The sequence below is a fragment of the Delphinapterus leucas genome, chromosome 8 (genome assembly GCF_059928025.1).
Source record: "Delphinapterus leucas isolate spDelLeu-1000000601 "Yukka" chromosome 8, BTC_Dleu_Yukka2, whole genome shotgun sequence".
Lineage (NCBI taxonomy): Eukaryota > Metazoa > Chordata > Mammalia > Artiodactyla > Monodontidae > Delphinapterus > Delphinapterus leucas.
The window spans coordinates 53,955,985-53,982,194 of NC_143136.1; the positions used below are offsets into that span (position 1 = coordinate 53,955,985).

General features: G+C 38.9%; 1 protein-coding gene across 1 annotated transcript in view; it reads left to right on the plus strand.

The window, feature by feature from the left end:
• Positions 1–5,349: 5,349 nt before the first annotated feature.
• ZNF385B (zinc finger protein 385B) overlaps positions 5,350–26,210 on the plus strand; it is an 84,861-nt gene continuing 64,000 nt past the window's right edge. Inside the window, exons 1-2 of the mRNA XM_022570153.2 lie at positions 5,350–5,541; positions 26,161–26,199. Of these exons, the coding sequence (XP_022425861.2) occupies positions 5,449–5,541; positions 26,161–26,199 (132 nt within the window). The 5' untranslated portion in view covers positions 5,350–5,448. The remainder of the gene's footprint in view (positions 5,542–26,160; positions 26,200–26,210) is intronic.

Genomic DNA, 26,210 nt, shown 5'->3' on the forward strand with positions numbered 1-26,210 from the left:
TCTCCTACCTCAGAGGCACAGGCCACAGGCCTGACATCTGGTGGGAGCACCAAGACCCTGTCAGCCACACGGCTCAGAAGAAAAGGGAGAAAAAAAGCAAGTAGGCAAGAAAAAATAAATAAATAAATAAATAAAGTTATTAAAATAAAAAATAACTATTAAAAATTAAAAAGTAATTAGAAAGAAGAAAAAAAATAGAAAGAAGAGAGCAACCAAACCAAAAAACAAATCCACCAATGATAACAAGCACTAAAAACTATTAAAAAAAAAAAAAAAAGGACAGACAGAACCCTAGGACAAATGGTAAAAGCAAAGCTATACAGACAAAATCACACAAGGAAACATACACATACACTGTCACAAAAAGAGAAAAAGGAAAATATATATTGTTGCTCCCAACATCCACTGCCTCAATTTGGGGATGATTCGTTGTCTATTCAGGTATTCCACAGATGCAGGGTACATCAAGTTGATTGTGGAGATTTAATCTGCTGCTCCTGAGGCTGCTGGGAGAAATTTCCCTTTCTCTTCTTTGTTCGCACAGCTCCCGGGGTTCAGCTTTGGATTTGGTCCCGCCTCTGCGTGTAGGTCACCTGAGGGCATCTGTTCCTGCCCAGACAGGACTGGGTTAAAGGAGCTGCTGCTTCAGGGGCTCCGGCTCACTCAGGCCGGGGGAAGGGAGGGGTATGGATGTGGGGCGAGCCTGCGGCGGCAGAGGCCAGCGTGACGTTGCACCAGCCTGAGGTGCGCCGTGCGTTCTCCTGGGGAAATTGTGCCTGAATCCCAGGACCCTGACAGTGGCGGGCTGCACAGGCTTCCAGGAGGGGAGGTGTGGATAGTGACCTGTGCTCACACACAGGCTTCTTGGTGGCGGAAGCAGTAGCCTTAGCGTCCCACACCCGTCTTTGGGGTCTGCGCTGATAGCCGCAGCTCATGCCCGCCTCTGGAGCTCGTTTAGGCGGTGCTCTGAATCCCCTCTCCTCACGCACCCTGAAACAATGATCTCTTGCCTCTTCAACAGTTCAGACTTTTTCCCAAACTCCCTCCCGGCTAGCTGTGGCGCAATAGCCCCCTTCAGGCTGTGTTCACACAGCCAACGCCTGTCCTCTTCCTGGAAGCCGAAGCCCAAGCCTCCAAAGCCCAAGCCTCAGCTCCCAGCCCCAACCCGCCCCGGCGGGCGAGCAGACAAGCTTCTCAGGCTGGTGAGTGCTGGTCGGCTCCAATCCTCTGTGTGGGAATCTCTCCGCTTTGCCCTCTGCACCCCTGTTGGTGCGCTCTCCTCCGCGGCTCCAAAGCTTCCCACCCCCACCCTCCATCTGCACCAGTGAAGGGGCTTCCTAGTGTGTGGAAACCTTTCCTCCTTCACGGCTCCCTCCCACTGGTGCAGGTTCCGTCCTTATTCTTTTGTCTCTGTTTTTTCTTTTTTCTTTTGCGCTGCCCAGGTACGTTTGGAGTTTCTTGCCTTTTGGGAGGTCTGAAGTCTTCTGCCAGAGTTCAGTAGGTGTTCTGTAGGAGTTGTTCCACATGTAGATGTATTTCTGTTGTATTTGTGGGAAGGAAGGTGATCTCCAGGTCTTACTCTTCCGCCATCTTGAAGGTCTCCCCCCATAATTTATATTTATTCAGAGGATCTACCAGTACTTTAAAACAATCTGTGTTTTACATGGCAAATTGTCTGTCATTAAAATGCTAATGAGATGGTAAACAGCTGCTAAGTTTTTATGCTAATGAAGGGTGGCAGCTAAGTAGTTTTCAAGCCCTGTCTTTATTAGCCTAGAGATTTGATTGGGTAAGGGGGATCATTGTACATTCTGACCTTTGTTGATGGAGCAATCTGTTTGTCAAGTTCCATGTTGCATTCTATTTGATTTGAGTTTGTTAGTACAAAGTGACTCTTGCAGGCTCTCCAGGGCCATGTGTTAAAATGTTATCAGAGCCACCATTGTGGGCTTAGAGAAAGAATTTTGCTTCCCTTTGGGAGACCTACAATGGCAAAATAATTATATATTTCTTCATCAGAAATGTTAAAAGACAAAATTCAACTGAGTAAAATTTAAAGATCTGATCGGTTTTATTGAACGATTCATGAATCAAGCAGCATCCCCTCCAGTGAGCAGGGCTACAGAGAGAAAAGATTCTTAAAGGCAAGACAAGAAAGTCGTAAACAAAAAGGATTATTTCAGGCTTAGGTAACCTATCTATGGGGGACAGAAGGGGTCTGTGTGGAAGATTACTTCCTCTTCCTTTGGGGGATGGAGAGGGCTAACATGACCAATTGCCTCACTGGTGCTGACCAGAAGATTCCACATTAACTGGTTAGGATAACATTCCTGAGTAGGATTACATTCCTAGGTTCTAACTGCAATTAGGTTAGGTACTAGCACAAGTGACCCCATTTTAGGCCTTTTGTTTCTTTTTTAACAGGCAGCTTTAAGTATACTGTATGCTTTTAGACTTTAGACTTTTGACAATTATAATAAGTGTAAATAGTAAAAGGCCATTGGTCTAATATAAGAAATACCTGTTTTTCAATTTAGCTAAGATTTGTTTTTTTCTTTTTTTGGCTGCGTTGGATGTTCGTTGCTGCACACAGACTTTCTCTAGTTGCAGTGAGCGGGGGCTACTCTTTGCTTTGTTGCGGTGCGCAGGCTTCTCATTGCGGAGGCTTCTCTTGTTGTGGAGCACGGGCTCTAGGTACACGGGCTTTAGTAGCTGTGGCACGCAGGCTCAGTAGTTGTGGCTCACGGGCTCTAGAGTGCAGGCTCAGTAGTTGTGGTGCACGGGCTTAGCTGCTCCACATCATGTGGGATCTTCCCGGACCAGGGATAAAACCCGTGTCCCCTGCAGTGGCAGGCAGGTTCTTAACCACTGCACCACCAGGGAAGTCCCTTAGCTAAGATTTTGAAGCAAACCTTTTAAGATAAATATTTTAGTAAATGCCTCTGTAACATTTGACATATTGATAAAATATATCATCTTGGACCTGCAAGCTCTGAAGTTAGCAATGTTAGAAGAATAATGTGTAATTAAATGCAGGGTGGTTATGTGAATGCCAGGCTGAGATCAGAGTATTTACTTTGGCATCAGAAAAAGAAAAAAAAAATTCTGTTTGACCTATACTTTTGGCTGATTCTCTTTGGCTGAGTCCTACTCTATATTCCCTAATGGACGGGCTGACCTAAAGACTTGCCATTACGGATAAATGCTTCAGATGCCCTTCTCTTTTTTCAGTTTTTAGGATCAAAGTAAATGAGGTATGACAGTCCATTAAACACTACTGCGAGTAATGTTCTGGAATGATTTGAAATATTATGCAGAGTTTATTAAGGAAATTCATTACCAAAAAATATACCATTGAAATAGAAATTTTAACTATTCTGGGACACCGTGAAAGAAGACTGGTGGAAATTTTAATAGTCAGAGCATTTTCCCATACTGTTCATTTCTCCTTGAAGCCAGCAGGGAATTTTAGGCATATAATTATTTGTGGTCCTATGTAGGCATGTCAGGAGAAATTGGAACCTTCATACACTGCTGGTGGTAATGTAAAATGGTTTAGCCATTTTGGAAAACAGTTTGGAAGTTCTCAAAAGGTTAAACCATATGACTACCATATGACCCAACAATCCCCAATTCCACTCTTAGGTATATATGCAAGAGAACTAAAAACATGTTGCCACATAAAAACTTAGAAACGAATGTTCATAGCAGCATTATTCATAACGGCCAAAAAGTGGAAACAACCCAAATGCCAATCAACTGATGAATAAATAAGCCAAAAATTGTACATCTACAATGAAATATTATTCAGCTTTAAAAAGAAATGAAATTCTGATACATGCTACAACACGGAGGCGCCTTAAAAACAAGCCAAGTAAAAGAAAACAGTCACAAACAACCTCATATTGTATGATTTCATTTAAATGAAATGTCCAGAATAGACATATCTGTAGAGACAGAAAGTAGACTAGTGGTTACCAAGAGCTGGAGGTGTTGGGAAGAATTGGGGGTGTCTGCCAGTGGGTATGGAGTTTCTTTTAGGGATCATGAAAATCTAATATTGCCTGTGGTCCTGGTTACACAACTCTGAATATGCTGAAAATCATTGAATTGTACATTTCAAGTAGGTGAATTTTATCTCAATATGCCTGTTGTATTTTGTTTTAAAAGGGCATATCAGAGCCTGTCTCCTGGAGAGCCACCTGCAGGAGCGATTACTTATCTGCAGTATGTAGAGCTTACAGGCTAGAGAAGAATGCATGTTACCCTGGAGAGGAGTGTTTTAAATCTCCTACAGACAGGTTACACCAGATATGTAAAGACAGCTAATAAATTATTAAAAGGATAGTTGCTAAAATAATACAAGGCTCTTTAGAAATAAAAGTTGAAGTCAAGAATTTGGTTCCAAATCCTCCCTGTCCCCCAAAACCCTGCCTCTACCCTGATTAAAATCACCCCTTTTAGATTCTCTAACTCTCCAGTGTCCAGACTAAGGGCAACTTTCTGTTTGTTTGGGTTTTTTGGGGGGGTTTTTTTGTTATTTTTTTGGGGGGGGTAGGAGTTTATTAACTTATTTATTTCTGTGTGAGGCACGTTTCTGTGTGAGGGCTTTCTCTAGTTGTGCCAAACAGGGGCCACTCTTCATCGTGGTGCGCGGGCCTCTCACTATCGCGGCCTCCCTTGTTGTGGAGCACAGGCTCCAGACGCGCAGGCTCAGTAGTTGTGGCTCACGGCCTAGTTGCTCCGCGGCATGTGGGATCCTCCCAGACCAGGGCTCGAACCCGTGTCCCCTGCACTAGCTGGCAGATTCTCAACCACTGTGCCACCAGGGAAGCCCCCTGTTTGTTTTTTTAAGAGAACAAATTAACTTTTGTTAATTTGTGATTTTGTTAATGAGTGATAACTTTTGTTAATGAGTGATAACTTTCCTGGGATTGGACAGTAACTATAAGAGTCCAAGGTTTCTTCCCCTGGTAAAAACCCTATAATTATCTCTGATTTGCATAAAATGCGCCGACTAGCCATTCAATAATTGTGAATAGTAAATTGCATCTGGCTTCAAGAGGCTCCTCCCCTCCTCTCTCCTACATTTTTGGTGAACAAGAGGATGATATTCTGCCTCACCTGCCAGCAGGATCTGTGTACTATGTATCTCAGCAGAGTCTGAGCAGCCTTTGACCTTTGCCATAGGGACACATTCTGTTTCACTGTCTTAGACATTGAGCAAGAAGACCCTTTTTAAGTGTATTTTCTCCTCCTGTGCCATTTGCTGACTCCCAGCATAACTCTCTTGCTTGCAGGTTGCAGCTCAGCAGTCTTGTTTTTGCACTGTAAATTGGGGAGGGAGATGGATGTGAGCAAGAGATTGAATTCATTTTTGTTTTGTTCTTGGCAGGCAGTACATGCCACTCTACTACCCTTCCTGCTCTTGTGCGCACACCTACCCTGATGATGCAGCCTTCACTGGATATCAAACCATTTATGTCTTTTCCAGTAGACAGTAATTCTGCTGCTGTTGGGCTGTTTCCAAATTTTAACACAGTGAGTAAATGCATTTTTATTTTATTTGTCTCCTCCTCAATCTCTTTCTTTCATTACAGTTGTGAATAGGCAATAGATATAGCCTGTTTCCAAAGTGTGTAGTTTTAGACCATATATTGGTTATACATTATGAAAGATAATGCTTCACCCATGAGAGTTAGTCCAAACAATAACCAGCATATTTATTTTATAAATATTTCCACAGGCGACTTTTCACCTGTTACTTTGTGCAATTTTGATAGACTTTTCAATGGCTTGAGAACCTGTATCTTTTCTGGGATGCTGTTCACATGCTCAAGAACACAATTTAGAGGTATCAAGCCACACTGATTTTTCCCTACTAGTAGAAAGAAAAAGAAAGTGTATGTTTCATCTTCCTGGATACATTTTTATTTGGGAGATTTTTTAGATAAAGACTCTTACACAAACAGAATTCTTATTTGGAGGCTATTGTAGATTATGTGAATCTGATTCTATTAGTAAAAGGAAAAAATTCGTTTTAGATCGACATGTTACTTGTCTGCATGATACTTTGACATTCCCTTTAAACCACATGATAAATATTAGTGAATTACCTATAATTACCAGTGTTCTTCATTCAGGTCAGCTGACCTTCTTCTGTTTGAATGAAAGACAACTTTGTAGGTATGCCAAGTGGAACATGACATCTTTCAACAATAGAATTCAGCCTAAAATCAGTCCATAGCTAGATTCTAAGCTTATAGCAAAAGAAAAGGTTAACCAGTTCAGATGATTGCATAAATTCTGTCTGTTCAGTCAATAAATACAGTCAGTTGGGGTATGATGGTCTACATGAATGATACAGCATTATAGAAGCTACCATAATCAAGAAAAAGAATTGCATTACCAGACAGTGAACATCTGAAGTACTGCCAAATATTTCCTTCTGCAAACGTATCTTCTGTATGAAGTGAAAACATCAAGAGGATTTTTCCTCAAGGGATGTAAATAAAATGTGCTGACATGCCTTCTGTTGTGGCTTAGGCATTGTAAGGTAATTAGAGGGTAGGGGAAGAGCCAACTTTTTAAAGAGCACTGGCCTCGACTTAGCAAGTAAACGGTTGAATATTTTCGTCCTCTTGGGCTTTTTCAGACACAAGTCACACAGGTTTTTTTTTAAAAGGCCTGAAAAGGTGAGCAGCATTTCTAGTGCAGTGGAGCAACTCAGTAAGATAAATCACGCCTGTCCTGGTCACATTAATCCATCGGGAGTGACCATGCCAAAGCAACACATCGTGCCATTTTAGAGAACTTGAACTCAAACATGCTTATCCTGTCCTCTATCTAAACATGGGTGATACATTCCAGACATAATTGAATTAAGCTATACTCCTGAAAACATTTACTAGGTCTTTGTATTTTGATTAATGTACATTTGGAAGACAGCAATTATAGCCACTGCAGAAGTCCAGTCACTGTCAGGAAGCAGTACTGATGACGTGAGTAAGCATAAATGTCTCCTACTGTGGTTCACCTCTCTGTATTTTGTTTTTAACACGAGTAATACTTATTTCAAAAATTCAAATAAAACATTAGCATTCAAAGCAAAATGTCAAAGTCACCATTCCCGGCCCCTGCAGGCACACTTATCCCTTCTCTAGAGGAAAGCGCCCTCAGCAGCTGGTATGCATCCTTCCAGCCCCTTCTAGATGTATGTTATGTACATATATAATAGGAAACCAATCACTGTTGTCTTTTTACAACTGTGATCATCTGATTAGCGCTATTCTCTAAGTCACTTTTAGAGAATTTCTAAATGTCCTATATATACTTCTTTGTTCTTAAGGGCTGTAAAACAGAAATGAAAAGAATATTTTTATAAGTTCTTTTAAAAAAGATATCTCATAATGGCTTTTTAATGTTGTGTAGGGCTTACAGATGTATTAACTTGCCTTTTTTGTTTGTTTATTCTATACAGCAATTAACCTTATGATGTATTTGAGAAAATCCAAGGAATAATTCTAAGAGATGTTTGTTGTTTTTTCTTCTTAGAGGCAAATAAACTTGTAATTTTCAAATGAAAGATTTTTTTTTCGTGAAAGTGAAGAATATAGAAATGAACTGCATGATATAGTCATTTTATTCTCTCTATATTATATCCAAGGCATTTATTGGATACAGAGTCCTTCTGGTAATGTATTAAAAATTAAGTCATTGCAAGTGGGACCCTCTATCATCTTGCAAAAAAATGAATTTATGGGATCATGGGATTACCCTTGATTTTTCACTGATTTGCAGTTTCAATTACTCTAATCCTTTTCCTATGGACTTTTCCATTCCAGTGTCTAACTCACCCAACAGATTTCCTAGGGCAATTTCATAAAGGTCACTGTCCACATTTTCCTAGGAAAATAGTTTTACATTACTACTAATAATTATACTAGATTATTATATTCTGTGATGTTTTACATTCTTCAAAGGACTCAGACCTTAGAACATTTTAATCGACCATGGTTATTATTCCTATTGTCTACATGAGGAAAAAGCATTAGTAAAGGAAGAACTGAGTCTTGTATTAGAATCTTCTAACTTCAAAACTGATGTTCCGGCTCTTCTGTGTCCTTGGCTCTTTTGGTCTGTGTCACCTCCCACCTCATTCAGTGTGAACAAAGCTCAATCAGAAATCTTCTGTGCTCTTTTCTGGCAGCATGGTAGATAATTTTCAGCAGAATCATTAAGTAGAAAGAGGAAAGGATTTTTTGAATGTAGAATGTATTTTAAAAACAGGTATAATTTCTTGTTAGCAAATTTTAAAAGTATATTCTACTCAGTAGTCTGTGTGCTCTTTGAAAACCAACATGAATGCTACCATAATCACTTCATTTTTAATCAAGGGTAATATTAGTAAATATAAGAAATATATTTTAACTCATAACCATTATCAGAAGAATGAACACTGTATTCTTGAGACCATAGCTGACTTTGGAAGTTCCAAGTTTTGCTATTTTCTTTGGATTTAAAATATATATATAAAGTAAGGGTTTCTTCCTGTTTTTATAGCAGAGTATGATAATGTTACATGAGAAACATAGCAAGAATGAAATGGGATCCTGTCATATTCCAAAGCAAATAGGTGCCTGTTCTATACTAAATTGTATGCCGTGAAGAGAGATGCTTCACAGTGTTCATTTAGTGGCTACCTTGCCTTTTACTCCATAAGACAAAATCTCTCGCAGTGTTTATAGGTGAGAATAAGCAAAAACTTCGAGACACTGTTCAGCAGTTCTGAGGAGACATACTAGGGAAAATGGGGTTTGGATCACTGATATTTTATGATGGGCTGTGTGTCAAGGATGCGTGGCTGGAGGATGAGGATGTTAACTCTGCAAATTTAAAGATCTTGACCTTTATATCTAAAGTTTAATAGGCTTCTCTGCCTGGCAACTCACTGATGCTTACTTCTACCACGCCACCCCACCTTCATTTATTTGTCCTTCAGGGCCCAACCTAGAGATCACCTCCTTCACAGGAAACTTTCTGTGACTCTTGCAGTCTGACTTAAGTGCCCATCCTCTGTTATTTCCAGAGTACCTCCCGATTACATCATATTCTCCCTGATTATCCATCTATCTTCACTGGAATGTCAGATCCTTGAGAACAAGGGCTCTATCTTGTTTATCTTTGTATGCTTGGTGTCTGGCATAGGTGCTCAATAAAACCCTTTTGAAGGAAGGAAGGGAGAAAAGAACAGACAAAGGGCTCTAGTTCCTTGGTTTTCAATGTTCATGGTCCCCCATCCAGGGACCGGCATTTTTTTTTTTTTTTTTGGTGGTACGCGGGCCTCCCACCGCTGCGGCCTCTCCCGCCGTGGTGCACAGGCTCCGGACGCGCAGACCCAGCGGCCATGGCCCACGGGCCCAGCCACTCCGCGGCATGTGGGATCTTCCCGGACCGGGGCACAAACCCACGTCCCCTGCATCGGCAGGCAGACTCCCAACCACTGCGCCACCAGGGAAGCCCGAATTCTGGCATTTCTGAGCCTTATGTGCAAGGTGATAAGAGCAGGTGTTTACTTTTAATTTCCTGAGAATTGTCATCCTTTTTTAGTCTAAAGGCAATAATTAGTTATAAACTTTTCTCCAGCTGTATTTCTGGCTTTCTCTGTGTGGATGGTACGGACATTCTGCAAGTACCAACTGCATTCCTTATCCTAGGCCCTAATCTTAGGAGCATTTAGTTTAAAATCAAAGTTATTAATTACTGAATGTTATTGAAAACATAATATATGGACTAAACAGTACTGGGTTTGGGGAAGGAGATAAACAAAATAAATAAAACAAAAATACCCCAGTGCCCAAGAAACTTGTACGAAATAGAATAAATAGGCTAGAAAAGGCAAGATAATAAAAACCAAGAAATATAGGGAAAGTGAAAATAGTTACTGAACTTTATACTGTTCAAGAAAGGCCAGAAAGAATGAATTTTTTGTATCTCAATAGAGCTATTTTCATTATTTTGTTATTCACGTTACTTCAGTTTGCCAACTGCTCCATGGTCATCCTTTAATTTTTGTACATGATGTTCGGTAGCTGCCAAAATGTATATAATTGTTTCTCCCTATTAGAATTAGAATCTTCCATTTCCTTTACTGTGGATTCCATTTTTATCTTCATTTTACCTGGATAATACTTGGTGTTTAATACTTGGTGTTTAATACCTGTCTAATACTTGGTTCTCCTTAATAAGATACTTCTTCAAAATTCAAATGAATTGCATACTTAACACGATGGATTGTGTCAACTTAATATGATAAAATAGGTCCATTTAGAAGGCATACTCACACACATGGTGTTATGGACTGAATGTTCCCTCCTCCCCAAATTCATATATTGAAGCCCTAACACATGAGTGATAATATTTAGAAATGGGGCCTTTGAGAGGTAATTAGGGTTAGATGAGGTCTTGCAGGTGGTGCCCTTGTAATGTGATTAGTGCCCTTATAAGGAGAGACCCCAGAGAGCTTTTCCTTTATCTACCATGTGAGGACATAGTGAGAAGAAAGTCATATGCAAGCCAGAAAGAGAGCTCTCACCATAACCTGACTATGCTGGCACCCCTGATCTTGGACTTCCAGCCTCCACAACTGTGATATATTTTTTTCTGTTGTTTAAGCCACCAAGCCCATGGTATTTTGTTATGGCAGGTCAAGCAGACTAAGACACGTATGCAACCTATATTTTGTATGTGATGATTAGAAGATCAAGTTTCTTTTTAACAGCCACATATTAGATACATGGACAGATATATTTGTGTGACTCTCCAGAGCTGTAGCTATAATCAAGAGCCACTCAAGACCACAGTCTCCTGTCAGTTTCTCTGCTGCTTGGCAGTAGTTTCCATGCCTATTTATTTCAAATGTCTTTGTGAGTCCTGCCATGTTTTTGCAACTGCTCCAGGAAAGCACAAGCACAGTGGAGGTCTCTGACGCTTTATTGCAAGAGGCTCAGTGATCTTTTTTTTGTGAAAAATAATCTGATTTTTATTACCTACCTTAAAATTATTTTTTCCTGACACATGAACAAATATGTGGAGCAGAATAAAGATCATTTCTAAAGTATAAAGTCCCAAATTGCTATATGATTCTTTGAATCATCCATGACAAGCTGTGGAATGAGACATGTGTTTACCATTTATTTTATCATTCTAGACTCTTTGAGATTCTGGGTTATTCATAGTTTGGTGATATCAATGACTATATAAAAATTTTCTTTCTTGTAGTAGAAATAATAATATGTTTATCAAGGAGGTCCAAAATAAAGAAATAGGGAATCAGAATCACATTCACTTTGCTGTTAATTCATGCCATGTTTCTCATGAGATGTTACTATAAGGAAACTTGAAGTAAGCTAGAACATTCAATGTTTCACCTCCTTTTAGTATATTTATTAATTTAATGAAGTCCTTATTTAAACATTTAAATACCTATTTTTCTTTTGTTTAAATTTTTCTTTAATTTTATTTAAATAAAATACCTTACCTCTGCTAATACAATCCGAAGTGAATTTTTGCCATTTGAGTCTTCTTTTTTACTCTAGTAATGCTTTCCTGTCATAAAATGTTATATGTCCCATATTTCCTAGGACAGAAGTATGTCCAGTACTTGAAATGACACATTTGTCCCAGTCAAATAAATAAGAGAATATGGTCGAATTTTATTTTCATGATATGCTTAAAATATATCAATGGGTCATATTCTTTCATATGTTCTAAAGAAATATGCCAAGTTGAAACTTTCCACAGTTACTCAAATTTACTGAAAGAGGGGAGGATGACAGCCTATTACTGGATTTAGATAAGTCAACAGTAACACTCTCCAGATCATTAGAAAAAACAGTGGTTGTAGGAACTCTTTGAAATGTGCTACAAAACTGTGGAAGATTTTTGTACAGATATTTAAGCATAGATTACTGTCTGGAAATTTTTACATCACTATTGAACATGGCAGAGAGAAAAAGTATGTAAACATGACCACTGGAAGGAAAACAAACTATGTAGTGATCTTCAGTATTATTGTCTTCCTCTACTCTTCAAACCACAAATATGTCCTTTTTAAGCTTAATTCACATCCCCTGCCTTATTCAAAAAATCTCAAGATTTATCTACTAAAGACTGTGTTCAAATATCCCTTTACTCACTCTTGAAACCCCTTTAGAATACGTAGATATTATTGATATGGTATTTATATATACACAAGTATGCTTATATAATATGTGGTCATATGTGTTCTCTGTCCTTAATGAAATTATTTGTTCAGGTTATCTAGGAATAAGAATGCATTCACAACCACTTACTGAAGGTCTACATGTGCCGGTCATTGTGCTAAGGAGGAGTTATAGTGAATAAAGGCAGAAGCTGCTCACTGTCTGACAGAAATTACTTCTTCCTCTTGTATAATTCACCATAAGATAACAGAGGATTCTGCTTATAATAAATAGTCAATTCAGTTGATAAAAGCTGCCAAGAAACATCAGATTAAGACTTTGATGGACCTTTAAGGGGTAAGGGAACACAAGGTTTCAGGAGCCTGTGAAAAGAAGCACCCATAGTCCCACCATGCTGTGTCCTCTTGCATGTCCCTTTCATCGTCCTATTCTTAACCTCACATGGCTCTGGGACCTCACCTTCAGTGCTAGAGTTTCAAGGATTATGTGTACTTGGAGGCCACATCAGATATTCTGGCAAGGCAGGTCTTCAGTCTTGGCGCTGTCCCAGGTCAGCATTTTTTAAGAGTAGCGTCAGCTTGGAAAAAGTGTGTGTCGGCCCTCTTCTTTAAAAATGTATCTTATTCTTAACAAATCTCCAGTTAATTAAAGGAAGAAGAAACCAACAACAACCTTGTTCTTAGCTTCTCTCAGTGACCAAGGCTCTTTATGCCTGTGGTAAAGTAGGAGAGCTTAATAAATATAAAATGTGACAAAATATTATTGTACAAAACATTCCCTCCAGCCCAGAAAAGGTATTTCTAAATTGGTTGCTCTATAAACATTAATTGATGGTAGTGTTCCCTGAGAAACCTTTACCAAAGCTTGGGAACCCATCCAATAGCACAGACCATTTTTTTTTTACTCCCTCTAGACTCTTGTATTCAGAATTAGGTCTCAAATCTCTTTTAGGGAGAGAAAAACACATTTTGGAATATTCCAGTTCCTTTATTTTTATAATTGCCATTGAGGGTGCTAGAGATGAATTGGAATGCTATTTAGCAATCTGTGAAGTTTCAACATCTTTGTGGAGCTCAGTAGGGTTCTTGGAAAAATACTTTTTTTCACAGATTTAGCTGTCAATTTAGGTTTTCTTACCTTCCTTTTTATGTTCTGATGCTTGAAATAATATGAAAGAACATAATTTATATGAATAATACCTTATTTTCATGGAATTCTAGTATCAGAGGGCTTTAGCATATTTTAAAGACATTCTACAATTCTTTCAACACATCCACATATGAAATAGGCTACGTGTGTCATTGTTGTACCCTTTTTGCAGATCAGAAGGTTGTAGAATATAATCCAGTCTTCTCATCCCTTCCAATAGACAACTCTGCCACTGAAAAGGAAAAAAAAGCTACATATCAGACAAGCAAGAGCTGGTCTCCACCCTACTGTATCCTGAATTTAAATGTGTGTATTTCTCACAGGTTATTCGTGTGGGGCATATTTTCTTAAGTACCCAATAAGAAATAAGTTGTGGCTCCTAATATCAGGCTTTGCACTATATTCTATTTAGAAGATAGATTTGTCAGTCTCATACTTGTTTTCTCTTATTATGAACAGTTTCTAGAGCCAAGTGAAGATCTGAGAGGTGCAGTAAGAAATATATGTGATCCCTTTCACAGGCTTATGGTTTACAAATAATTAGAAATGTACAGAAAGCCTCCAACAATTAAAACAACAATTAGTCTGGGTCTCTGTGTAAAATGGTTCATTGTCATGATAATCAAAGTCACAAAATTTCCATTTCCCAAAATAAGCTGAAGCTATTCGATGCTAAAATGATTACCAATAGCCACTATCACATGGTATATACTTAAGTTTCAACTTTTGAAGTACTTACCTTCTAAAGGGGGTGGTGGCATTCACTCATTCAGTCAGTCACTCATTCTTCGGTTATACACAACTTCCTCCCCAAAAGCCACTTGGAGCGTTCCCTCTGATCTGAGAAATAAGGCTGCTTGACTTGTTCCAAAGTAAGCCTCTAACAGTCCTATCTGGCCTGCACTCTGCTTCATGCCACCCTCAGAAGCAGGAACCTGAGTGGAAGGGAGAAGAGGGAAGAGCCATCTACTTCATTACATGGGGAAGAGCACTTGACAAGAGTCAGAAGACTACAGCTGGACTCGTTTTCTTTGGTCTTGAGAAAATCACTTAGCTCCACTTTCCTCATTTTAAAACTAGGGTGATACCTTCCTAGTCTATATTACTACGTCATGAAAATTTGAGTTTATTATGTTTATGGAGAATTAGGATATGACTGAATATTTAGAAAATTTCTAGAATTTATTATCTGTGAAAAAAAAACAATATAACATGTCACCATCCTATTTTTAATAATTTAAAATACCCACGAATTTCAAATGAGATAATGTTTATGTTATGTTTATGAAACGATTCCTAAACAGAAAAGCTCTATTCTTATAAATAATATTAATATTTTTATTAATATTTCTATCTCTTTGATCTCATCTTCCTAACCAATTACCTTAAGTACAAGTCATGTTTATCACTGGGGCTGGCGTTGTGCATTAGAGCAATCCTAATCAAGGTAGATGCCAAGGTTATGGCTAAGACCTCGTTCTTGAGTTTAAGAAATTTACAGTCAGTTTAAAGAAGTCATGTCTGGTGCTAAGCAGGTGCTCAATTTGTGTTACCTTGAATGAGATAAAAGTAGTGCATACCTAAAGATCAGAATCACCTGACTGCCTGAAAACAATGCAGAGGGATAATGAATCTTGAGCAGGGTTGGGGAGAGGGTATATTGAGTGGAGGTTGGGAATAACCACAACTGGTTTGCTTGGATTCCTTTTTTCTCCGTTTACTTTCAATAATATTTAGACTTTGAAGGCTATGTATAAAGGTATTTTGAACCCGAAAGCTGTGTACCAATGACACATTGTCATTGACACCTAAGACGCAAAGATGTGTGCTGCTATATTTTCAAAACACCGTTGACTTCCAAACATAGAACCTTTATTCTCATGTTATTTGTTAATCAAACTGACATTAGTTAAAATGGCAATTTAAAAAAATATTTTAAACTCAAAGTAGTCAACATATTCATTTATCCTTCGTGTACTGATAGGGAAATCTATTCTAAAGATTCTTTGGACTTTTGACAGTTACAGATCTCTCTTCACCCTACCTCCTTCTTTTTTTCTGAACTTAAATTGCCAATCATACAAGAAAAAAACCACTTAACCTGTGCAGTAACACCTAACTGTAAATTTGGTGTGACATCTAACTATAGATTCAGTGCTTCCTGAAAAAAGATTAGTAGTTTTATAGTCTACCCCCAAATATTATATAGACCTTAACGATATGTACGTATGTATGAAAACTATTTTTTATTAGAATACAAACATCAGCCTAAGTAAAACTTTAAAAATATACAAGCCAAGATATTCATAGTTCCATAGCTATTAGGACCAGCAGAGAAATAATCAATCTTTAGACTTCTGTGGGGGGAAAAAAGGTTTAAAACAGATACATTTTAAATTAGTTCCTTCATAAAAGAACTTTCTAAGAAAGAGCCTGTGGCACATAGCTCATCAATCCTTGTGCAATCAGACCTTCCATTGTCTTCTGAGGGAGAGCTGCCACCTCACAGGCCCGGCCCCTTTAATGGGTGAGTAGCTTCTGAAGAAGCATTATGACACCCAGATGTGGAGTTCTTTGAAGCTGCACTTCTGGGGAACCATCATTTTTGTTACAGAGTAAGAGTAATATCAGAATTTCCTGGGAATCGGTCATCAAAGGAAATTATCAGCAATTCATAGACTTTCCTTTTTGCATTTGCTTCAGCCTCGAGGGTAATCACAAAAGATTATAGTCTCCATTTCAGCTTTCATATCACTGAAATATTCTTCTCTGCCGAGAACATGATTGATTTCCAGAGATCAGCTTTTAACCCCAGCTTCAGGAGGCCACTCCGACTTCAGTGGTTTGATAACTGCCAACGATTGTTATTTTCATATTGTTCTGCTGTGAGGCAGAAATTTGGTGATTTCTGACTAATTATCCTTTAAAAAAAGTGACATATCAACTTCTCATGCTGTTAGATATAAGTATTTGTCCCATTTTAGTAAGTGTTAGATGTTGGGGGAGAGAGAAGGGTGAATAAAAATTTTCAAATGAGTGTTGGGAAGACTTTGAAACAAGCATCCTGAGATTGAATTTTAGAATGGAAAACAGAATAATTCAGTAATGTTTCTGAAAGTCTTCAAAGGGAGTCGGCAGATTATAAATACAAATGATTTTTGCTTCATGAGACTTCATGAACATTACTAGGGATTTTGTGTTTCGTGACAACTTGCTACGTGATTCATGTAGGTTTTTCTCCATTGTTTGATTAGGAAATATTAATGCCATATCCATAGCCAAAATATAAGCAAACTGGGCACATTTTTAACTTGATGATTTCATTTGCTATATTCACTTTTCTCATACATATATATTGCTTTACTCAGAACATACAGGGACAGAAAGGGCTTTGTGTATATTTGAAATGAGTTTGGTAGATAAAACAGTTTTACCCAGAAGTGACTAGATTTCCTTACAAATTCAAAAGAGAGGAAAGCAGTTCAGTTTAAACTATTTTTGGTTTGAACTATAGCCTCCTTGCAATCACGTAAAAATAATTATAAATCAAATGAATAAATGTTAAATGTCAAGCTGTACCATTAACAGAGCCTTATTCAATAAAGTAGTTATCACCCCAGAGAGCAGAGGAAGGCACTTTATTAAAGCTCTTTATTTTATTTTACAAGTATGGTATATTTTGTATAATAAAAATGCAGAGTTGAACCAAAAATGTTTTTTTTTGTGTGGGGGGTATGCGGGCCTCTCACTGTTGTGGCCTGTCCCGTTGCGGAGCATAGGCTCCGAACGCACAGGCTCAGCGGCCATGGCTCACGGGCCTAGCCGCTCCGTGGCATGTGGGATCCTCCCAGACCGGGGCACGAACCCGCATCCCATGCATCGGCAGGCGGACTCTCAACCACTGCGCCACCAGGGAAGCCCCAAAAATGTTTTTTTGCTGAAAAGAGTTGATATGTATACACATATACATCCATACAAAAAGGCAATAGTAAGGTGAATATATAACATAAAATGGTTTTGATATCACCTGTCCGCAAAACCACTCAGGGACCACTTTCCTAATTAAAGTCCTAAAATGTTAAGTGTGACAGGTAAGCCTGCAAGAAAAAGGAGGACCAGTAGAATCAACGTTGGGAGAGCAGTGACATCCTTGAATGGGTATGGGGGAAGGGCACAGATGAAATGCAAGATGCCCAGTTAAAGTTGAATTTCAGATAAACAACAAATCAGTTTTATTACAAGAATATCCTATGTAATATTTGATACATTTATGTTGAAAAAAAAGATTTTTATTTGCCAATCTGGCAACCATAACAGGAGATCTGGGTTCTGGTCTTAGCTGAAGAGGCTCAAGCAGGTTACTAAAATTCTCCATATCTTTTCTCACTTTCACATGAGGAAGTTGGACTAAAATCAGGCTGGTGAGACTGGGACCTGACCTACGTGCTTTAACCAGACCTGTTTTCAGCATTTTATTATATTGAATTTCCAGTTAGGATTCTGTTTGGGGGTAGAGCGGTGGGGGGAAGATTCTAAAACTCAAAACAAATAAAAAACAGTTTGAAAATGTAGACGATCTCTGACATTGTACCGCTGTGTCATGAGAGTGTGGCATGGGAGAGCCCACAATGCTTAGTATTGGAGCATTCCAGATTTGCCGCCTTGCATTGAGCCTTTTAGTCCTCACCTGTCAGGTTTCTTCTGAGTGCAAGACTAAGGAATGTGTTGTCCTCTGGGGAAAAAACACTTCATTCCTACTTTGCTTTACAGCATGAAGAATATATCCAAACAGGTCCAGATTTCCAATTTTGCAATTCTTCCTGCCTAGTGGGGTTTTCTTTTCATCTTATGCCTTTTTAATTTGTGTCGCGGACCTGTTTTGCCTCAGCATCAGGATATATCTGATTAGTTACTGAACAGCCTTTCAAACTTAGCTTTGACAGAATGGTTTTGAAAGGATGTCAGTTAATGCATTTGGCTGTTCAGCAGGTGTATTGATTTTTATTGTTTGTTTGTTTGTTTTTGGGGTTTTTTGCGATACGCGGGGCCTCTCACTGTTGTGGCCTCTCCCGTTGCAGAGCACAGGCTCCGGACGCGCAGGCCCAGCGGCCATGGCTCACGGGCCCAGCCGCTCCGCGGCATGTGGGATCTTCCCGGACCAGAGCACGAACCCATGTCCCCTGCATCGGCAGGCGGACTCTCAACCACTGCGCCACCAGGGAAGCCCCGGTGTATTGATTTTTAAATCAAGAAAGCTCATTACTTCTCTAGTCTCTTAGAAAGCCCTTGTGACATTTTTTTTAGCCCATTTCCCAGAAAATAGGAAAATTTATCACTACTTAGATTTGGAGACTTAGCACCAATAATTTTTAAAAGCTACGTTCATAAGCATCAGCAAGTAGTCTTTGGTTATTTGTGTGCCTTTTTCTCCTCCTAAAGAACAAAAAGTTCTAGTTTTCTTTTACTTTTTTTTTGCGGTACGCGAGCCTCTCACTGCTGTGGTCTCTCCCGTTGCGCAGCACAGGCTCCGGATGCTCAGGCTCAGCGGCCATGGCTCACGGGCCCAGCCGCTCCGCGGCATATGGGATCTTCCCGGACCGGGGCACGAACCCGCGTCCCCTGCATCGGCAGGCGGACTCTCAACCACTGCGCCACCAGGGAAGCCCAAGTTCTAGTTTTTTAAAAAGATATTTCTCAAACTTATCTCTGGCTCTGAATTTTGTTATGGAAATTTAATCCTGGAACCAAGTTTGGGGGTTGTTTTCAAGCCACTATTTTAAAAAGAAAAACAGGAAAGGCCAAGAAGTAGGTGACTGTGTTCTATATAAGACACTAGCCTATCCTTCCAAACCTCAGGATGTGTGTCTCCTTTCAATGTCCTGTAGAAGAATCAGTTCTCATAAGCTATCCTCAAATGAATCTCTATCTTGTTTAGTATTTTGCACATCTATTGAAAGCCTATACTTCAGTCCATATTCCTGAAATGGTTTATTTCTTGTTTTATTTCACCCTGAGGTAACAAAATACTAAATAAAACATAGATAACACCTGACTCATTTATTTTAGATTCCCTTGGTGAATCCAGTTCCTGCTCCCATCACTCTAAATAGTGTTTTTCTTTGGATGAGAGAGTTTATTGTCACCTATGTGCGCCTTGGGCTCTTTGTATTTTTGAAATATGAATAGGCCTCATTGAGAAATATAAAGTATAAATACTTTGAAGGTAGTAACTTTTCCACAGAAAAAAAATATTAATAGTATTTGTCATCATTTCATTTCTTCTTCTATGCTATTAAAATTCAGAATAGAGCTAAATTCTTATTAATTCTCTTCCAGGTAGTTTTTCATCTTTCTTAAAAATTTTGTAGCTTTTCTCATATTCTCTCAAAAGTGCATCTAATAATTTTATAGAAACTTTTTGTTACCTTGCGTTTGACAGTTGTTACTGATCTTTCAAATCTGTATGCATGCATTGGCCAAAAATTAGTTATGGGAACATCAAATAGTAAACATAAAATGAAAATCCTTTCAAGAACTTTCTTTGTGTCCTGATGGAAAAACACCTCTCTTTCCTCATGGTTTCCAGTCATATCTAAGCATTTCTTGTTCAAGAATGAAAACAAAGAAAGAAAAGGACTGGATTTCCTTAGGAGATATAGTTTAGCTCATACCTTAATGCCTTTTCCCTACGTTGAAATGAGCACCTGAATTGGAATTGAGCATAGGCTGGGCTCCCTTAATACATCATATTAACCAATTAGACCTTCCAAAATACATTTTTAACCTGAATATGGTTACATATGCCACTGAATTTCAATTCTTAAGCTTACTCATCTAATGTTTCAATAGGAATATCAACACCCAAAATGTTGCTGGGTATGTGTGTGTCCGTGTAGTACGGTATGAGCGAACCTTCAATTAAGTCTCATAACCATTGCAGATGTAAGCTGAAAGTCTTATTTGTTAAACTGAACTTTTTGAAATGCTCTTTGATGTGGCTTCTTAAATTACCCAGCGGCATAACTACAGCTTTGCTACATCACTCTTGATCCCTGGCAGCATGGAAGATCACCAGGCATGTAGAGCCAGCCAGGAAAATGGAACATTTTACATTTGCACTGACCATATGATTACATACAAGGATCGACTGTCAGAGTTAGACATTCGGCTTCAGTAAGGTGTGTGGGTCTAATCTTAGGGCATCTCCCGTTAACAAAATAACTACTGTCTGAAAAAGAACTTAAAATTTATTCCTCCTACTTAGAACAATTTAAAAATTATCCATCAAAGTGTTAAGCTGGTTTTCCACTAAAGAGGGGGGGGGGATGGTGAAACCACCCCCTGCTTTCCTTTCAGCTTCTTTGCTTGTACCATTTGGTAACTCTTTAAAGTTCTAAAAGTGTTAAAAGTGAAAAACATTATTTTCATATGATATCTTCACAAAAAACTGCTAGAGCTTAGCCAAAATATGTACTTATTTAAAAAACAGAGAAGTAACTCATGGGTATTTTGGTTATTCACTAAAAACTACGAGGCCAACCACATTGTACCAGAAACCCACTAGGAAGGTCTCCAGGTAAGATGCATCTAGCGCTAAGCACTCATCCTTAGAGAACTTCCAAAAACAGATCACTTTAGTTTCCCTTTCTCTTTAAGGACATGATGATAGTGGTGGCTGTGAGTGGTGTCCCAGTTGTTGTCTTGGGACATGGTAGTTGAAGAAAATCCTCTGTGGAGATCTCATAGATGGCTTTGAAAGCCGAAGAGCATGCCCTTTACAGTTTTTACCAGTGATATGATTCCGAATTCTGTATCAACTATGTAAATCATGGGATAATGTCCTTATCTTTACATACTTAGTACGGTTTTACATGTGAAAGTATCAGAATCAAAGTTGTATCAAGACAACGAAAATGTTTTTAGGAATTGTCCATGGTAAAATTGTGTTTCTTTCCCATTCTCCTGTTTTATTTTTTTTCATAGTACTTAAAACACTCTGAAAATACCTTATTTATAACTTTAGATATACAGGTTTCCCCCACTATCCCCAAATGGAGAATTCCTATGACATTTTTCCTAAGTAGAAATGTTGTGAAGTGAAGAAGCAATTAGTTTAGGATACATCTTGCTAATGGATGCACAAAAGAAATCCAGATAAAGAATAGATGCTCACACACACAGTTCAAAGCTATGGCGGCTTGATCCTGAGATGCTCAGTGTAGTTGCCGGGGAAGGAGCTCGGCGGTGCCACTGTCACTGCTTGAGATGCGCACTGCCTCTATAAAGGTTTGCACAAAAGAAATGCTGAACGCTATTTTCATTTTCCAACTTTCTTCATAAAAGCAAAAATTCTCTTGGGATTTCTTTCAGTTAGTGAAAACAGGTACTAATGTAGGCCTTTCATAAAACCAAGTGGCGTAAAGCAGACTTTCAAAAAGCAGGGGATACCTATATAGGTCTCCCCAAGTAGAATGTTGTATTTTTGAAGGCTTGTTCTCTACTGTATGTCCAGCTCCTAAAACAGTGCATGATAACCATTTAATAAACTATTGTTAAATGAATCAATTTTCAATAAAATACAGTGTTTGTGCAAATTGAAAATTATACGTTTATAAAAGTGTGATGTGTTGGAAAGGAGCAAAAATTCCCAAGGACAGAACTGTCTAAGTTGATATGAAATAATCTCTAAAAAGGTTGCACTTTTTATTATCAGAGTGCTCTAGAAAGAAGACATTACTTTATGGCAGAAACACACATCTCTAACATTCTGTATATGTTTCTTTTTTATTCTTCTAGAAATGAAACCAAGGTGGAATTTCTCCCAAAAAACTACTGGAAAATGCAGTTTAGTTTCCTTTCAAAATAGATCTTCAAAATAGATCCCAGGGTGTTTTTTCCTTATTCTAGTCATTCTTTTTGTCAGTGGAATATATAACGCTTATTTGATGAATCCCAGAGCTTTTCAAAGAAGGCCTGGCAATATGGAATTTGAGTGAAAGGTATCAAACTTTCTAAATTCATTTTAAAGGAAAAAAAGAAAGGAAAGAAAAGAAGAAAATGAAATTCTAATCTATGCTCTACTCTGTTTGGTTGCTTCAAATCTCTGGGCAGACTGCACTTATATTTTCTACAGGGATTTTTTGTTTGTTTTGTGGTACGCGGGCCTCTCCCTGCTGGGGCCTCTCCCGTTGTGGAGCACAGGCTCCGGACGCGCAGGCTCAGCGGCCATGGCTCACGGGCCCAGCCAGACCGGGGCATGAACCCGTGTCCCCTGCATCGGCAGGTGGACTCTCAACCACTGCGCCACCAAGGAAGCCCTCTACAGGGATTTTTGACCAGTACGAGGGAGGCTCTGGAAAGGGATCCCGGGATCCCACTTAGTTTCTGCAGCAATCAGATCCTTCTAATTGTGAACCAGCCTCAAAATATGTAAAGGTCTACAACATTTTGATAAAATAGTAGTAGTAATAATATAATAATAGCTTTATTGGATCTGAGACTTAGATCAATGTGACCTATTATTTTCTTAAGTGCATGTTATTTTCGCCTTTATGCCATTTCTGGTTAACTTTCTGGTGGAGTAATGGCATCCCTGCGGTACAGGGGCACAGCTGATTTTGTTTCCAAGTCACAGCCAATGTGTGGTTTTAGCAAAGAGCTAAATATGGCACTTGATTGAATCAACAGTCTGTGGAGAACGTGGCATGTCACTTGTCTTCCTTTCAGTGACAGTTATAGCATTCTGGTGGACCCCTGTCAGGATGCTCTGGGTAGGAAAAGCAGTGGCAGGATGGCAAATCTCAACTTTTACATATTGCAGATGCAAAAAGGCAGGTCTCACAGTAGCATGCAGCTCCAGTGTAACGTTTCATGTGGTTTATTTTTATTGAGACTTCTGATTTGAAATCCAAAACAGTACAGAGTTGTGTGGTTGAACTAACATTGCCAGCAATATGCAGTTGTTTGTATTTCCTGTTCTTTGAGAAAAGGAATTTGTCTTGCAACAGTTGTGTCTGCTTTGTTTCTATTTAAGTTTTCAAGGATTTGAAACAAGTAAAACAGTAATAATAAAGGTATGTGGTCAGAGCATTTAAATATAAAAGGCAAAACCTTTTTTGAAGTAACTTCAGAGAAATATTGCTCTTCAGTGACATAAGCTATCACTTTTAAAAGTGTCACTTCATGAATATTTGAAGTTCTAATGAGACCCTATTGTCTCACTCTCTTCCATAAGTCCAACAATGAAAAAGGAAGGGATGAAAAAATAGTCATTCTTTTTGTACTACTGTAATTTTACAATATTGCAGTTTAAAAAACTGATGCTTTGCCAAACTTCCAGAAAGCCCTAAGTCACAAGGATTTAGTAGCTGAGATCTGCTTTGCAGAAATCAAGGACAGGTGCAAATGATGACCATCACCTGCTACGTGTAATCTCTAAGTATTCCGGGAACTTTCTTTTTTTTCTGTGTGCTAGCCCAACAGTTACAACAGGGAAGGAGGACAGGGCAGCCCCAATTTTTATTTATGGCTTTCCTGAAGTAACCCAGGAAGAAATGGGCTTATCTTAAGAAGGGCATAAATCGGTCGGAAAGAGAAAAACTGAGACTCACTTCTCCAGGAAACTTTTACTTAAACACCAAGTAGGGGCTTCCCTGGTGGCGCAGTGGTTGAGAATCCGCCTGCCAATGCAGGGGCACGGGTTCAATCCCTGGCCCAGGAAGATCCCACATGCTGCGGAGCAACTAAGCCCGTGCACCACAACTACTGAGCCTGCGCTCTAGAGCCCGTGTGCCACAACTACTGAGCCCACGTGCCACAACTACTGAAGCCCATGTGCCTAGAACCTGTGCTTCGCAACAAGAGAAGCCACCGCAATGAGAAGCCTGTGCACTGCAATGAAGAGTAGCCCCCGCTCGCTGCAACTAGAGAAAGCCCAGGTGCAGCAACAAAGACCCAACGCAGCCAAAAATAAATAAATTAAAAAAAAAATAGAAATAGAAAAAAAAAAAAAGCCACCTATAGGCCTTATGTGTAGCTTGACTAGACAGCTGCCCTCCAGGCTGCAGAAATTCTAGGAACACTCCTCCTTTCTTCCCATTTCTCACACTCTACAGCAGTGCCACACATGATACCCAGCATCCCTGCTTGGTGGTCCGTTAGCAGGGAAGAGTTGGGGGAGAGACTCTCGCCTGAGTTTGGCTCCTGCCTTCAGACCTACGAACTTGAGGGTGAGAAGTTATTAAACCTCTCAAAGCCTCGGATTCCTCATTTGTAAAAGGAGGATAAAAATGGTATCTGCCTCATGTGATGGTGGAGAGTACACTAGATAATCCCTTAGTATAGTTCCTGGCACGTGGTGAGAGCTCTAAATCTAAGCTGCTGTTATTAAGATGTTTATTATTATAATTACACAGCTAGAGAAAGGAATTAAAAGGCAAATACCCCAGGAGGATAACACATTGATGTCACTGTTAAAGGGAGGATCCTGGATGCTTGAATTGTGAGAAAATCAGAAAAGGGGGGGAAAGTCTAAAGTAGGGGTGGGGCAAGAGGGGACAGACCTTTATGTGCTTTCTCGTGCCTCAGTGTTTTGCTTAATCGCCATCCTTTTTCACTTTTTCACTTTTACAATAATGTCCTTTCTTGTGTTTGACTCATCCTACCCCACCTAATCTGGGACAATGTCTGAAACATATTAGGCCTCCAGAAATGTTTGTTGCATGATTGATCTTTAACTTTTTAAAGTCAAAAACCTGGTTTCTACTTCTGTTTAGTAGAAAAGCTAGTATTGCCTACTATATTGTATAAGTGGTGACCAAATGCTTTTTAGAATGTTGGTTAAAGCAGATAGCTAAGCTTAAGATGAAATGTCCTCATCTTTAAGAATATTATGGATACCCAGCCACATATAAGAAAGACTTGTATCATTCTTGAGCAGTCTTTTTTGCTTTTTAATTGAGTGGTGCTTGGTTTACTCCCACACCCAGCCCCACTGGATGGGTAGTGAAGTCATTGTAAGACTCTTACAAGAATACAATTCGAACTTCATCCCCTTGAAAATTATTGAGAAAGGTTTGTAATTTTATTTTCTTTGCCTAAAATTCCATCTAGGAAAGTTATCTCAAATATAAATGTCATCTAGTACTATCATTTGATCATGTCGTCCCTACCTTAGATTCCCTACCCGCCCATAGTCGTCATCCTGACCTTAGTGAAGTGCTGCACTGTGTTTCTTTTCCCTGTGGCTAGGTTTTATTTGCAACTGCATGTGTTTCTATATGATTGCTTACTCTGTGCGGATATAAATTACTTTTTGGAATACTCAGTGAAAGTAGATCTTTTAAAAAGAACTCACACAGATTTGTAGTTCCATAAACTTGGTGAATACATCAAGATATCTGTTTGTTCTTATTTTGATATTGAAAATATAATAGATGGTGCGATAAGGCCACCTTCATTAATTCCTTTTATAAGTACTGTAATAGAATAATTAATTTGTCCATACGTAGCCTGCAATCATCTCCTCAATTCCTGGTAAAAGCCACAACCCCATCTTTCATTTTTATTACCTACCAGTTAATTGCACTAATAGGTTTTGTTTTTCATTTCTACATGACTTTCATTAGCAAAAGTGGAAAGTGTTAACTCTTGCTGCTTTTTAGTTAGTAAGCATTTCAGGCTTTTTAATCAGAGATGAGCAAAGAAAATGGATTTTTAAAAATTTTGTGTGAATGTGCTTGCTAGCCTCAAAATTCCAGATGACTACTTCTGACTTTTACTTTTTTAGAAAAGAAGAGGCTTATTTGGGACCAATAAATTCTGCCAGGTAAGGAATAT